Genomic DNA, 14,431 nt, shown 5'->3' with positions numbered 1-14,431 from the left:
CTGTAATGACGTATGATGAAATTAAGTTTGTGCTTCAGTAAACCTCTTCTGCTAACATATTTAATCATGTATTATGCTCCATCAGAGTCTTTTTGGGCACAGCTAATAGAAAAATGCCTGCTAGTATAACTTCAATATTGTGAACTAAAAATGTACTAAAAGATGTAAATAAGTCCCTGAAAATGAAAAAAAAAAATCACTTCAATCACTTCAATAGAAATTACCACTTAATTAAAAAAATCTTCAAGTGTCCAGTGAATTGCAACACAAGGATGACAAGCTGCAATTAATTACATTTTCATTATGGAATGAATTCAGACAGATGTAAGTCAGCCACAAAGACGTGACACTTGTGTCCAAATTGAGTTCAGCATATTTTCTATCCAAAAACTGAGCTCTTTTTCCAGGCAATTTCAGCACAGTTCTCTGATACTCGATGCCCCACCAGGCTGCTGTAACATTAAAACTGAGAATGCTGCAAACATCACTGTAGCACAGTCCCAGAGGCCGCATGCAGAATTTAGATCACAGTTTACTTTATTGAACTTCATTCAAGCTAAAAAGTAAGTATACAACAAAATCGGGCCAAAGGAGATGACTTTTTGATTCTGTAAATAATCTTCAGATGCATTACATTTGGCTGCAGCAGTAAAGACTTAAAATGGGTGGAGTCTATTGTCTGATCGGAGTCACCGTGTAATCTGGAGGACCCATTTAAATATCATAGAATTAGTTCATTCAAACATGACCTTTCATGCTAGCTCAATGCCATGGAACATTTCAACATGATCACTCTGTAAACACAAAACGAATTTCATAAACATTGGAGCAGCATGTTTTCAGTCTGTTAAATTATTTAGATGTTGGGCCAATGTTTACCATTTTGCATCATTACAGTAATTGCCTAGAAGTCACGAATGTGGTGATCGTCTTGAACCGAATACTTTGCAAGCTTTTAGACGAAAATGAAATTCACTTGCCATCAAAGAGCGTCTCATCATCAAAGATGTTGTGTATTGAAAGAGAGATGAGTGTCTCGATTAAAAATGTAAGGGTCAGGCGGTAGAATGGGGTAGTGGAGTCAGTGTACTGCATATACCTCTCAAGTACAGCTGAACGAGAGGGCTTGATGAAAAAGAGATGACACACACAATAACCTGCATACATATACTGTTATGACACTTTTCAGACAGATTCACTTACTGTATGTCTGGCTTCTCTTTCTCTCGTCTTCCTCGTGATTGTTAATATGAAGAATGCAGACATTAACATTTGGGCCTTTGAGCCTTGAAAATTAATCATTTATGAAAGGATCAACAAAGTACCAGCTGTGTTGAAGACAGCATGAAAGAGTACCAGAACTGAGTTAATGTTGCTGGAGTTTCGCTTGACTTCTTGACACCATCTAGGCTATGAGTCTTTTTCACTTAAGTCATTTAAGCATTGGAACCACGAGCTATTCAGCAGAATGGGGAAATAAAATGGGTAGAGGGAGAATGGAGGATGAGAGGAAGATTTCATTATTTACAGATATTTTGTTGCAGATAAAGGATCATGTGTCCATACTTTTCCTTCTCATGGAAACGGCTACAGCTTTTCCAAAGATTTCTGGATAAAGAATCGATTTCATGGGGAGATATTTTACTCTAAACCATAAATGTGGACCTCATGGTGGCATCCTAGAGCAACGATATTCTACTTACAGCCTGCAGGCCAAATCTGGATAGGTTGCCATTTTCTAATTCACAATAAAAAAATAAAGTGATTCACACTGGGAAATGTTGTACTTATAGTATTCATAAGGTTGCAGAGTACATAAAACAACATCAAAATAAAGCTTTTTTATCAAAAAAATTGCCAATGGAAGGTCCCAAACACTCCCTGACCAAGGTCCAAGCTAAGCCCCCGATGTTCTAAAATACTAAAATTGTCCTACAATCCTTGAAACATCTGAAAATCCAAGAAATGTCCCAAAAATTAACTGCCAAAAATCACTGAAAGGTCTTAGAATCCTTGGAACATGTATGGGGCTGCTGGGACTTGCCATTTTGCAGAAGTTCCCCCCAAGCAAAGCAAGTTGACTATACCTGTTCTAGAGGAAAAATCAGGGGATAACCAGTCAACACGATTCATCCTCTGGGTACAATGCACAAACTATAATGGCAATCCATCCAGTATATGTTGAGATATTTCACTGGATACATGAAACCCTGGTGCAATGTGTTCTCATTCCAACTCATCAAATACCTCCACTTTGTCCGTGGAAATACACGTCAAAATATTATGCGCTAGGTACCCTCTCGCACCCCTTTTTGAACATTCAGGGACATCGTGTCAATTTATGCTTGCAACATGAATTGTCTTTTCAAAACACACTTCTGTTTTCACATACAGTTTCTGTTTATTAAATGCAAGTCTTTTTTTTTCAAAATTAACTTACAACATAGGTAAGACACTTCTTTTTGAGCCTTAGTTCTTCAAGTTTGAGCAACAAAAGTCCATTGTTAGGTTTAGAAAAAACATCGTGGTTTGGATTAAAATAAGTGTGGTTGTCATTAATGTCATGTAATGACAGGTGACATATGTATTTTGACATACTCCACTACTCTGACATGCTACTCATTCTAGCATACTACATCATTATTAAAATAACTTTTGGTTTCACATAGAAATAAAAAGAGTTCCATCTACCTCCTCCCACCTGACCTATAGGAAACTTTCTCGCTCTTTACGATAGAGTAACGAGTACTTACAAACTGCCGCCAGCCAGTGCATTTTTATAATGCCTCCATACCGACTCTGCGTCAGTAGTTGAAGCTGGCGTCCAATGACAAAGTGGCAATATTTGATGAGTGGTGTTGTTGCTGTCTGCTTCAAAATCTGGTGCCACCCAGTGCGTATCAAATCGCCACAAAAGGGGCTTCTATGTGTTGCTATCTAACATGAGATCACTGACAAAGCAGCAATATTTGGCAAGTTGGCAGTGAGAGCGGGCTTACATTCGCAGCCTCAACTTCCTGGCGTAACTGCTGTTTTTTCTCCTAGTATTTCCACACCTCCACGTGTTGTGTTTCGATGTGGTTTTGTACCACTACTGGTTCAGTTCAGCAACTCTTTGCTTGCTCCAGCAGAGACTGTCAAGCTGTCTGTTAGGTCACTGGGAATACTGCTGGTTTCCTCATGAGAAAATGGGAAGTGTTTTCTCTGTTTTTGTTGAGGTTGGTTTAAGTGGTTGTAATTTATTTCAGTTTGTTTTTTTCTTTATTTTTAAGACCTATTTCTTGTGTTTTTGTGTTTGCAATGTTGATTTTGTTATCTTGAAAGTCTTGAAAACCATTTTACTAACAAGAAAAAGTAAAAAATACAATGAAATAATTTTAAATGTGTATTTTTGGAATCCTGTCTTCACCTAGACATGATTTCAAACCTGTGTGACCTTGAGTCTTAAAGTGGTTAAATTTGCTAGAATTTTTCATGGGATGAAATTGCCCCAGATGGCGCCGTCGACAATACTGTTAAAATAACTAAGAGTTCCAGCTGTTCCTCCCACAATCTCAAATAGTTTTTCTTTTGTAGTATTTGTTGAACTGATAGTAAAATTGAATGAGGCAAGATTTAAAATGCTGTGAATTGTTGATACATTCTTTAGAAAAAGTTCCTTACATGTTTTCAAGAACTCCAAACTTGTTCAAGGAAAGGTTTCATTCATTAATGTCAACAAAGACTCTATCTGATGGAATAATGGTGAATAAAATACAGAAGAAGAAAGTGTGTGATTCAGTGGGAGTTGGGGATAGGTTTAGGGGAAACTGATCAGAATTTAGTAATTTCAAAATAAGAAGCAGATTTATTTCTAATGAGATGAAGAAATTACTATTTTGTACAGCAAAATTTCTCTCTAGAAATAAGCAGTCCAGTTCCAAAAATAGAAAATCAATCTGTGGCAGCAGCTGTTTTAATTGTGGTGGACCATCTACTGTAAAAGTGTACACTGTCTTATGAAAATTGACATACCAGGAACATAAGCTTATCTATAGTCTTGCAGGATGGACAATCTCACCAGGTCATCCAAATCTCCTGCCTGAAGGACTTTTTATATATACTTCCATCAAGAAAATGGTTTCAAATTTCAGTACAATAAAGCACGTGTTCAGGAAACAAACCTTCTGTTTTATTCTATTGTAGCTGATTGTTTAACTCACAGGGAACTCAGGGGGTCTCAGGGTCCTGTGATAATTTTGGTACTTTCTGATGTTGTTGTAAATTTTGAACAGATGTAAGCAGTATTTTCAGTCACGTGACAGTTTTGTATTCAGCACAAGTTCAGCTAGAGTAATAAATAGTATGTAAATGGGCACAGCTCTGCCAATGTTATTTTTCTCCAACAGAGGATTAGAATATATGCAGTTTACATTATCCGGTCGCAATTTATATACATTTTTTCAACACTTGAAGTTCCGCTCATTACTAAAAGTGTATGTCATCCAAAAGAGACAGTAAAACCAAATTAAATGGTGAAAGTTGCCATGTTGAAATTTTAGATATTTTTATGGATTCACGTCATAAACTCATGCACTGAGTAACATTACAAGTAAACGTTTCACCTTAAATTATTTTTTCTCAGTCTGCAGCTGCTGCTAGAGGCTTCCAAACATCCTTTTATTTTATAGCTATGGTTTACTAATGTATGTGTAAAAACATGTCAAAAGTGGTTAACCCAGCCGCAGCTCAGCCTTGACGACAGAGTCCTGATTTTCTACTGACAAATCAACGGACTGCAGTGTTTGTATCTCCACCTTTTAGTACCTGATCTGTGTGCTAGGTACCCCAACCAGAGGGGTGATCAAAAACAGGGATGGTTCCAAAGTTACCAAAGGTACCATCCACAATTTTTCCCGATGGAAATGAAAAAAAAAAAAAAAAAAAAAAAAAGCATACCACAGTCAACTGAACTGACTTGCTGGTGGAAATGCAGCTTTTGTGGCATTGACTTAAATCACCGCACCATTTGCAGTATCTACACAGACTCACACTGCGATTCCAAACTGTTCCATAGTTTTTGTGTTCAGCACAAAACTCGATTTCAGTTATATGAATAGTTTTACTTACAGATGAGTGTCTGTGCTCTGACATAATGTCCTCCTGACAGTGAAAACCACCAACAACACACACACAACCACACACTCACTGTTGCTCAAGCAAAAGGTGTTACTCTCCTAGTTAGAAAAAATATATTTTATGTAATATGTAGTTATTTTTCATATGTATATAGACTACTTTATTATTTTGAAGTAAACTCTTATAATGTAAACCCTCATGGGAACTGACACAACACACAATACTAATACTAACTTAAAATATAGATGAGATGTCAATGTATTTTGCAATTTTACACGTGGACAACTGATTTTTTTTTTTTAAAGCTGAAAATGCAAATATTGTTATTATTCTTGAATTCCAATTGTTTCTAAAATGACAAGAAAAAGGTGATTTTATCTACCACTAAGAGAACATTAGGGTAAATTTATCAAACCACTTGATCAACTGTCTTCATAATTTCAAATCAATGCTTCCTTCACGGTGCAACACTCGCAGGACTTCTTGCTGTCTTTCATAAGTTTTTGAAAGAGAAAATTTCCTTTTATTACATGGCAAACAGTTGTTGGTGTCCTTTATCAGACAGCTCTTTGAAGAGAAAAAGAGAGCGGGAGCTATGCAGACATTTAACCTTTTTATATAGTCTCACAATTGGGGCTCTCAAGGCCTTTCATTTGTGAAGTTCCTGTGGAAAAATCAGAGAGCTTGGACTCATTACATCTACCGGTACAGTATATTTATATTTCAGCTCCAATCAAAGCTAGCCAATATGCCATCCCTATGTATTTTCTCCTCTGAGCCCTGCCTCCCCACTATAATTTCCACCGACATTTTGTGTGCAAATGTAGTAATAGACACATTTATCACATCAAAAGGGATTCAATTTTCTTTTCAATCATCCACCGGTATGAATAGCGCCACATCCTCTGTGGCCAACAATGAGGGGCCATTACCGTGAGCCAAAGGACGGCTTCGCCTTCTCTTTGCATTCAAGAGGGAAAGTGTGTCAAACTGTTTGCTGACGCCAACGTTTGTTCTAGGCAAATGGAGACAGCTTTCAGACAGGTTAGTATCCAATTTTATTGTCAGACAAATGTCATTTTTGTTTGGGGCCGCAGTAATCATTGGGCTCAGACACCGGTGTTCCTCGACAGTAAAGCTGGCAGTTAGTCCATTTAATACTCTAACTCTCATGTCAGTAACAGATTGCCAAGTCCAGACATGACACCCGCTGTCTCCTTATTATGTGAGGAGGCTGACATGCAGGATTCAGGCCTCAGCCTGCGGGGAGAGGGGGTGGAGAGTCTGATTGCCCGCAACACTGTTGATCTACATTTGGAAAGAAAATACTTTGCAACTGCAATTAATTGTTCCCTTGCTCTGCTCAGAGATGTGGACAGGATATTTTCTGTCAGATTTCGTTACAATGATGTGCGTCACACCTCCGGGTGGCTGCAGGAGTGTGGTGATTGCAGTTACTGCACGTCATTTAACCGACATTTACTGCTGCACTTAATGCCTGCACTGAATTGCACTGCAGGTTTATCAGTGTTGTGCAATAGTGTAGCTCCAAAGGGAGTTTTGCTCGGAAATTATAATACCAAAATCAAAAAGTTTAGTTATAGATTGGACAAATAAGTTTGGGATTTGGCTTTTGGACGGTATCCCAATATACTTATCAAATCTGACATATTTTAGACTTTTTCTAGGATAGAATAATAAAGTCCAGAAACCTTTATTAAGATGATGACTGGTAATCAGTGGTTGATGTTGACAAATATCAGAAAATTTGGATCTATTTCAAAGACAAAATGGTCGATAATCAATAATTCACTCTGTGATTTCATTGAATTTATGAAGAAAATGCTTTTCTCACATGCCTCACTAGCTTAGGTTTCTTCCCCCATTAAACATCAAAAAGACTTTTTTTGCCAAAATTAAAGATATTGACACTGTAAATTAATGCAGAAAAGGCTGAAAGTTTCACCAGAGTACAGCAAATTAAGTCCTCAATGATCAGAGCTTGATTTAGATGCACGACACCCAATCTCTCCATTCCCACCCCAGTAATACTTCAACCACAAAGTAATCTTTTGTATATTATTTACTTATCCTGTGTTACATTGAAGTTGTGCAGAAAACCTTGATTTTCTCACATGCCTTCATGGTAAACGAAGAATCAAAAAACACAGAAAATACTTGCTCAGTTTTAATAAAAGGAAGCCACATTTAACAACAGCAAATCTACACCAAAACATCAATTTACAAACTCTTACACAACTTGTGCAGTATAATCCAAGTCTCATTTGAATCCAGATGAATTCTCAACACTTTCCAAACACCGACATTTTTGCACTTATTCAGTTTTAAATAGGTTTTAGTACAAATGTATGTGTTGAGACTTGGATTATACTGCACCAGTTGTGTGAGAGTTTGTGAACAGATGTGTTAATATAGTTTTGCTGCTGTTAAACATGGAGCCCTGTGACTTAAACATTACACGGGATGAGTAATTGAAAGATCATTTTGTGGGTGAAGTATATGTTTAATGAGAGGAGGCAAGCTAAAGGATATTAGAGGATGTAGTAAAAAAAAAACCTTTCCTTTTAAAACTTTCTTTAGCCGACTTATAAAATCTATTGACTCAAACATGATGATTGACTTGGCATGATGAGTTTTCCCATCAGCTCACCATTTAAATATTTTAATCACTATACTTCTTTTTGCCTTTAGTTGAATTGTAGTCTTTGTTTTCTTTGTTTATTACTGTTTGATTTTTTAAAAATGTATTCTTTTTTCCTCTTTTATAAACTTTGTGTCTCTGTAAGTTTAAGGACTTTTTAGATGGTCAACTATAAACAAAAGATACATGTGTCACGACTGTAGTCCAGAGGGTTCATGATGACTTTATTTTCGGTATATCATTTTCAGTGCATAACGCGTTAAGTTCAATCTTGGTTGATTATTCTTTGCTTGCATTCACACTGGGAGTAAAAGTTTAGGTTCTCCAAACTACTGTCGCGTTGCACAAAGCTTTCATATACTGTAGCAGGCACATGAATAACTAGTTTTACATGTTCCTGGTTCTTTGAAGGATTTAGCCCCCCAGATGCTTCCAAAGCATTACTCTTGTTGACTTAATTCTATCAAATAAAGCATTTAAAAATCAAACCGTTGCCAATGTCGGCACCAGCGCTCTCTTTTTTGCAGAAAACATCTCTGCTGTGTTTTCTGTCATCTGCTGCCACAGCTTATACACGGTCCCTCGCTGCCAAACCACCCAAGCCACAGCTGATGAGGTCATGCATGTAGCCAGCACCGGACGAGGCCCTGAAAGCTCTACTTAATCTGATATCATTGGCAGAGCGACGCTTAACCAGCTCCATCTCTCACCACACCATTTTGAGGGTGTTCTCTGTCCAACAATGCTGTCTTGTCTTAGCCTGCGTAAATTCTTAGGGGCCGCTCATAAAGCTAAATCGTTCTCAATTCATATGTTTGAAGTCTACGGAGCGCTTGTGATGCCGTTTGCAAGGAGTGCAGTGGTTGGGATGAGGTTTATGGAGCATGGCAGCAACGCTGAAACGATCTCGAAATGAAGAACGAAACGACGTCAGCGCATGAGGGAGAGGTAGCACATTTGCCTTTATGTTAAGTGGAGTGTTTTCTAGTTGTGGTCTGGCCACCAAATTACGTTGGAAGTTGAGGAAATTTACAATAAAACTCTGGATTGCACACTGAAAAGAAAAACCTTGTTAATGACACATTGACAATTATAAATAATGCAGTGTAAAGATTAATTTATTTCACAGGCTGAAATGAGCAGCTGTGGATGATATTTAAAATACAGTAAGTATCTAGTCACACACTGTATGTCTCTCTCCATTAAATATGTATTGCATAGGCTCGGGCCTCTGACCTTGGCTTGGGAGAGCGCTCAGCATCATTTCATCTTGAAATAAAAAGGGAGACTGCCAGCAATTACAGCGTGTTAATCACATATTCACTTTCATCTGCTGGAAAATCACACAGATCTGCCCCCAATGCTGCTGTTGGGTCTCTTTTGATGGGGGGAAGAAAGCGCAGTACTGTATTTGAAAAACATCTGTCAAGTGCCCTGTCTAGTTAATATCTACTTGTCCTCACCTGTTTTGGTAACGCGTGCTGCTCTGGTTTAATCTTTGAGAGACGAAGCGGATAAAAAAAAAATGTAATGTTGCTTTGACAAGCGTTGAATTAGCCCTGACAGGCTGAGGATAGCATCGTGATCTTGTGTTAAACATATACTGTAACATCTGGGGAGGAAACATTGGCCCTTTGGAAAACACAGACACACACTTAAACACACACTCGCTTCCCCTCTTAAAGAAAGAGTCTTTATTCTGTCTACAAGTGTCTCTAACAGAGGAGGCCAGACGGGCGCTCCGTGCAGCGGCCGCTGTTATTTCCCCTGTCAGGGTGTATGAGGAGGAGGTGGAGGGGTTTGACAAACACTCTGCACCCTCTTGTCTGTGTGTCAAAGAGCAATTTACATAGAGATGGTAATGTCGCTGCCATGTTAGATCGGAGGGCAGCAGCGCGGAACGGTGCGGCGGAGGAGTCAGTGTAAGAACAGAGACGTTTTACTGGGAGAAATGGAGTTATGCTGGCATTTAGCTGTTTTACAGAGCAGGAGAGGAGGATGGAGAGGAAAAAGAAATAAACATTAGGATATGAAGTTAAATATAACCAATAAAAGATGATGAACATTAGATGGAAATGTTATCTCTTTATATGAAATGTGAGACGTGTTTTTTTTTTTGGTAAGACAAAGAGATGGCCTATCCTGCTCAGCCGTTTGGTCGAGCACATTTTGAGTCACAATATCATAATGAAAAGTGTGTTTAATTTAACTCAACCTGAGCTAGTTCTACCATTCACTATAAAAACAAACTACTTGTTTTAATGTTAAAAAAATAGTGTCCAGGCTACCTTAAATATTTTAAGTTGACTAAATTTGAAAAGAAAGATTGAATCATTAAAATTTTATTAAGCTTGTCCTCTCAAATTTAGTCAACTTAAAATTTTAAGGGAACCTGGACACTAACTTTTTTTAAGTGAAACCAATTAGTTTCTTTTTTCAGTGCTCAGTTCAGGTATGTTATGCTAAAAAAAATCCACTAGATGTCGCTGTGTCCAAGAATAGTTTGCTTTATATAGGAAGTGTAACCTTATACAAAAAATAAAATGTAATTAAAACTGAGTATTTGCTACAAAATAATAATAAAAAAATATTCTGATTGTTCTCATTGTTGTTAAATGATACATTTAAAGTTATCCATTATGGTGAAATACATCTGTAAGTATGATTTTTTACTGTCTAAAGTCATGCTCAACCAAACGGCCGAATTGGCCCTCTATGGTAAAGGTACTGATGCTGAGGTAACAAATTCACATTGTTGTTAATACCATATAGTTAATGTTATTCCATCATATATTTGATGAAAATATATCAGTACAATTTTTCACCATTTCTGAGATTTTTTAAGTGCTGTAATCTGTATTTCAACTGTTTGGTAAGTACTATATTTTAATACTATATTTTCTGCTAAAGCCACAAAGAAACGCAAATAAAAATATTCTCCATTGCTCTTTTCCGAGTGAGAACATAAAGGGTTAAAGCAGTGTAGCTGCAGCGCAGTGTTTGGACAGAATATGACTTTTGATGTGTATATTGATACAGAGGTGATGAGCTCAAATGAGCTCAAATCCAGGCCAAAAGGAAAAGCTGGAATCCTTTACAGCCAACAATTTCATTAACTAAAGCTAAACGCTGATTTGTTAAATGAAATGACTTGATGTAACTGACCTGCCATTGGTAAAAAGGTAAAAGCTTTAAATAATAGATATCACAATTAAACTTCCCCACTTATTGACTTAGACAATTCCATTTTTGTAGTTGTTTTCTGAACTTTTATGTTCAAATATGCAAATAGCTTTATCTAATTAAATCTGCATTATTTAAAAAAAAACTTTTCTTTCCACTAGTCTGAAACAAGATATGGTATAGAAGCAAATTAGCCTCAAATCTCAAAACTGACCAGTGCAAAAAATCTTGTCAAACTCACCCAAAACTACCAGATACTGCCACAAAAGAAAAAGACGCCTGGTGCAAAAAAAAAAACAGCCATAAAAAAGATTGAAATATAATCACCAAATGTACTATATAAGCTATCAGTAGCAAAGACCTAACTCTGAGAAAGTTTTTTTAATCTTTTTTTTTCAGTTTCAAGTTTTAAAGAGCTATTCAGTCACGTTATTGTACAACTTTGTTCTCTCCTAATTTGTAACAGCAAATACTTTTTTTTAAAAGACAGAATCAGCTATTTTATATATATGCCACATAATGCTGCCTAAATACATATTTTTTTTATCAGTATAGAGAGAAAACATTTTTACTGTCAGTTATATAATAAAGGTCTTGCTCGCAGCAACTAAAGCATGATAAAGGTTTTCTAGAGTTACATTTAGGGCTACATTAACCCTAACCCTCAAAGCACTTGGTCTAGGTTAGGAACATATAAGGATTTCACTTTAACATTATTACAAACGAAAGTGACTTGAGACATGAGCAATGTTATGTTATTAACATTTTTAAAAAGCCCACAGTCTTTCCCGAACCTTAAACCAACATGACCCAGAACACGTATCCCAGACTCCTGTTTTTAAAGTCTTGCGCTTCCGGCCCCCTCGCCACCTCCCCCCTGCATGAGTGCAGCTGACATGGCAGCATTTCCTTCACTTTAGGCCACAAACCATAGTCAGGGCAATTATCAGCCCCAAAAACAACTTAACAAATGGCCCAAAACTTAGCAAGGTAAATTTTAAAAGAAATAAAGAAGAAATGACCACAAGGAAGTGCTGAAGATGTATTTTTTCTTTACGCTGTGATATAATTTTAAATATATAATCAAGATAATAATGAATACAGTTTTCTGGACATTTCTTCCTAGTTTTTGATTATATCCAAGTTATTTTTCAGATAATTTACTTGTCACCTTTTACATTTTTTTTTTTGCAGAACATTTGCAGAACATTTCTTTCAAAGTTGCTTATTATGGTTTTTTTTCCCCCGTTTTTGAAAGAAATGTAACATATTTTCTCAGGTTTTAGAAGTTTGAGTGCAAGTAAAAAGCGTCTGAATGCAACACAAGAACTGATGTCAAACCAAGTGTTAAATAACATTCCTGCTGATACAGAGACAGATCTGTTTTTTTGGTCTGTTTTTTTTTCCTTGTGTGAAGATACCTGCACACACAGACACACGCAGAGTTATTCATGCTCACACATCAGCTCAAGAGGGCAAAATCAATAAGCCACTCTTCTTAATGTTTACCCAGGAGTGTCAGGTTAGGACACAAGGAGTTACATACGTACATGCAAAATTGTATTTGCTTTCAGCATTTAAATACGAGTGTGATGTTAAAAAGTAGAAGCCAAACGTACCAATTTTACCTTGTGTGACCTTTGACCCAGTGCTAATGAATTGCATTAAAAAAGGCATTCAAATCCTAAGGCAAAGAAATGCCTGCTGGATCTGGATGAGGTAAAAAAAAACAACAAAAAGCCACTCGTATAACACATGGGCATTTTTAGCAACGGGCATTTCCTCACATCCAGAGCAATTTTGGAAAAGACATCCCACAACATGTCACTCAGAATATAAATACCCTGAAGACCAAAAACTGCTGCTGCCAATCCAAAACAGTGTCAAACACACTCAGGCTTGTTGGACATATAAAACCTAAAGGCTACAGATACTCGGGCTGTTACATGATACACTCCGTCATAACAACTGTGGACACAGACAGTTAACACACACAGCGCGGCGGTTTGCTACTGTCTGCAGTTACAGGCAGCGCTACAGAGAAAACAAATACAATTCTGCTGCCTGGTCGTCTGCAGGAGAAAAAAAATCCCTCCGCAAATCCTCCGAGACGCTGGATAGAGAGAGAGGAGTGTGTGTATGTGTGTGCGTGCATGTGTGTACGGAGAGGGGGGGGACTGGAGGACCTAAATGGAGAAGCCGTGCTGCGGTGGCCTTAATGGTGAAGGGGGCTCAGAGGACCAGAGAGGGAAAAGAGTGTGTCTGTGTGTGTGTTTCTCTCTGTGTGTGTGTGTGTAGGATTATTGATGTTTGATGATTTGCAGAAGAACAGATGAGTGTGTTAACAGAGGTAGTGAACAGGGGTTATGTAAGGCTGTTCTGTACAGGCCTGATGGCTTTTAAAAGAGACAATGGAAAAACGTTTAATTCAAATCAACTAAACAGCTTTTGTGAGAGTGTGTGTGGGAGAAAGTGAGCGAACCCGTCTTGTCTTTATGTGGGTTTAGACTGTATAAAATACTGGACGTAGCTACTTTGACGTCACCTGGCGGACTGCGGACTTGAAAAATCAAGTTCAGCATTTAAGCCATCACCATCTTGGTTTTTCGGAGCCGTGTTTGGGCGAGAGGCTGGCGCTGTGGAGGAGCAGGCGGTGGATCTGACGGAGAAGCTGAGAGGACTCAAAGCAGCCCACCCTTAATTATGCATAACTTTAAGTCTTCATAAAATGTAAAGGGCTGAGTTGTATAGAAAGTCACCCCCATAAAGTTGTCATGAACGCAGAAATTAGCTACAGAAACCAGAACTGTGTTTTGCACCAGGCTGTAAACACGTTTAATTCTGCTGTAAAGTTGGGCCCATTTTCGTAGGGTTCAATGAGGACTGACTCTGTTTTGGCGCTAGCCTCAAGTTGTCATTAGAGGGACGGCATTTTTTGGCATCTTTGTTAAAACCAGCATAATCTCACAGAAACACTTGAAATGACCACAACTTCTGAAAACACATTTCGAGGTGGCAGAGCAGCTAGGTTTAGGCACCACAACTACTTGCTTAGCAAAAGATCATGTTTTCAGTTAACATAAGTATGCTTGTTATGCACAGGATGCAAGTAACTTTATGAAGTGACTTCAGTATGTCACATAAAGTGACAATACTACATAAAGGACATTCAGGGTTACAGATCAATTATCCAGCCCAGGACTCAAACTATGCAAACTGCCGCTGTGGAAAGATAAGAACACACAAGAAGCTAAGCCTGCTCTGCAATCACAGGTGTCCACATTTAGAGAGGAGACACAGAAGGATTAAAACGGTGGGACATACAAGATAAAAAAAGAAAAAACAGACGTACTGCCATACAGTTGTTTGCGTTTGCGCACCACTCAAGTTGCACTTAAAGTTTACATCCGTGTGTGTGAAAACATGGATGCTTCACACACATCTCCCCCGGCAGCACAGAAGATCTGA

At 37.8% G+C, this 14,431-nt stretch overlaps 1 protein-coding gene across 2 annotated transcripts in view; it reads right to left on the bottom strand.

Annotated features, from left to right (window-relative positions):
* LOC121950465 (ethanolamine kinase 1) overlaps window positions 1–14,431 on the bottom strand; it is a 56,767-nt gene that overhangs the window by 39,531 nt on the left and 2,805 nt on the right. The window contains exon 1 of one of the 2 annotated variants that reach the window (XM_088080221.1): window positions 1,204–1,270. The exons of the other annotated variant lie outside the window; for it this stretch is intronic. Within the exon in view, the coding sequence (XP_087936347.1) occupies window positions 1,204–1,266 (63 nt within the window). The 5' untranslated portion in view covers window positions 1,267–1,270. Of the gene's footprint in view, window positions 1–1,203; window positions 1,271–14,431 lie in introns of those variants that run through there. 2 annotated transcript variants of the gene reach the window in all.

This window comes from Plectropomus leopardus, chromosome 7 (genome assembly GCF_026936395.1).
Source record: "Plectropomus leopardus strain MGB_pleo_1.0 chromosome 7, ASM2693639v1, whole genome shotgun sequence".
Classification (NCBI taxonomy): Eukaryota; Metazoa; Chordata; class Actinopteri; order Perciformes; family Serranidae; genus Plectropomus; species Plectropomus leopardus.
This window is presented reverse-complemented; position numbering and strand designations above follow the sequence as displayed.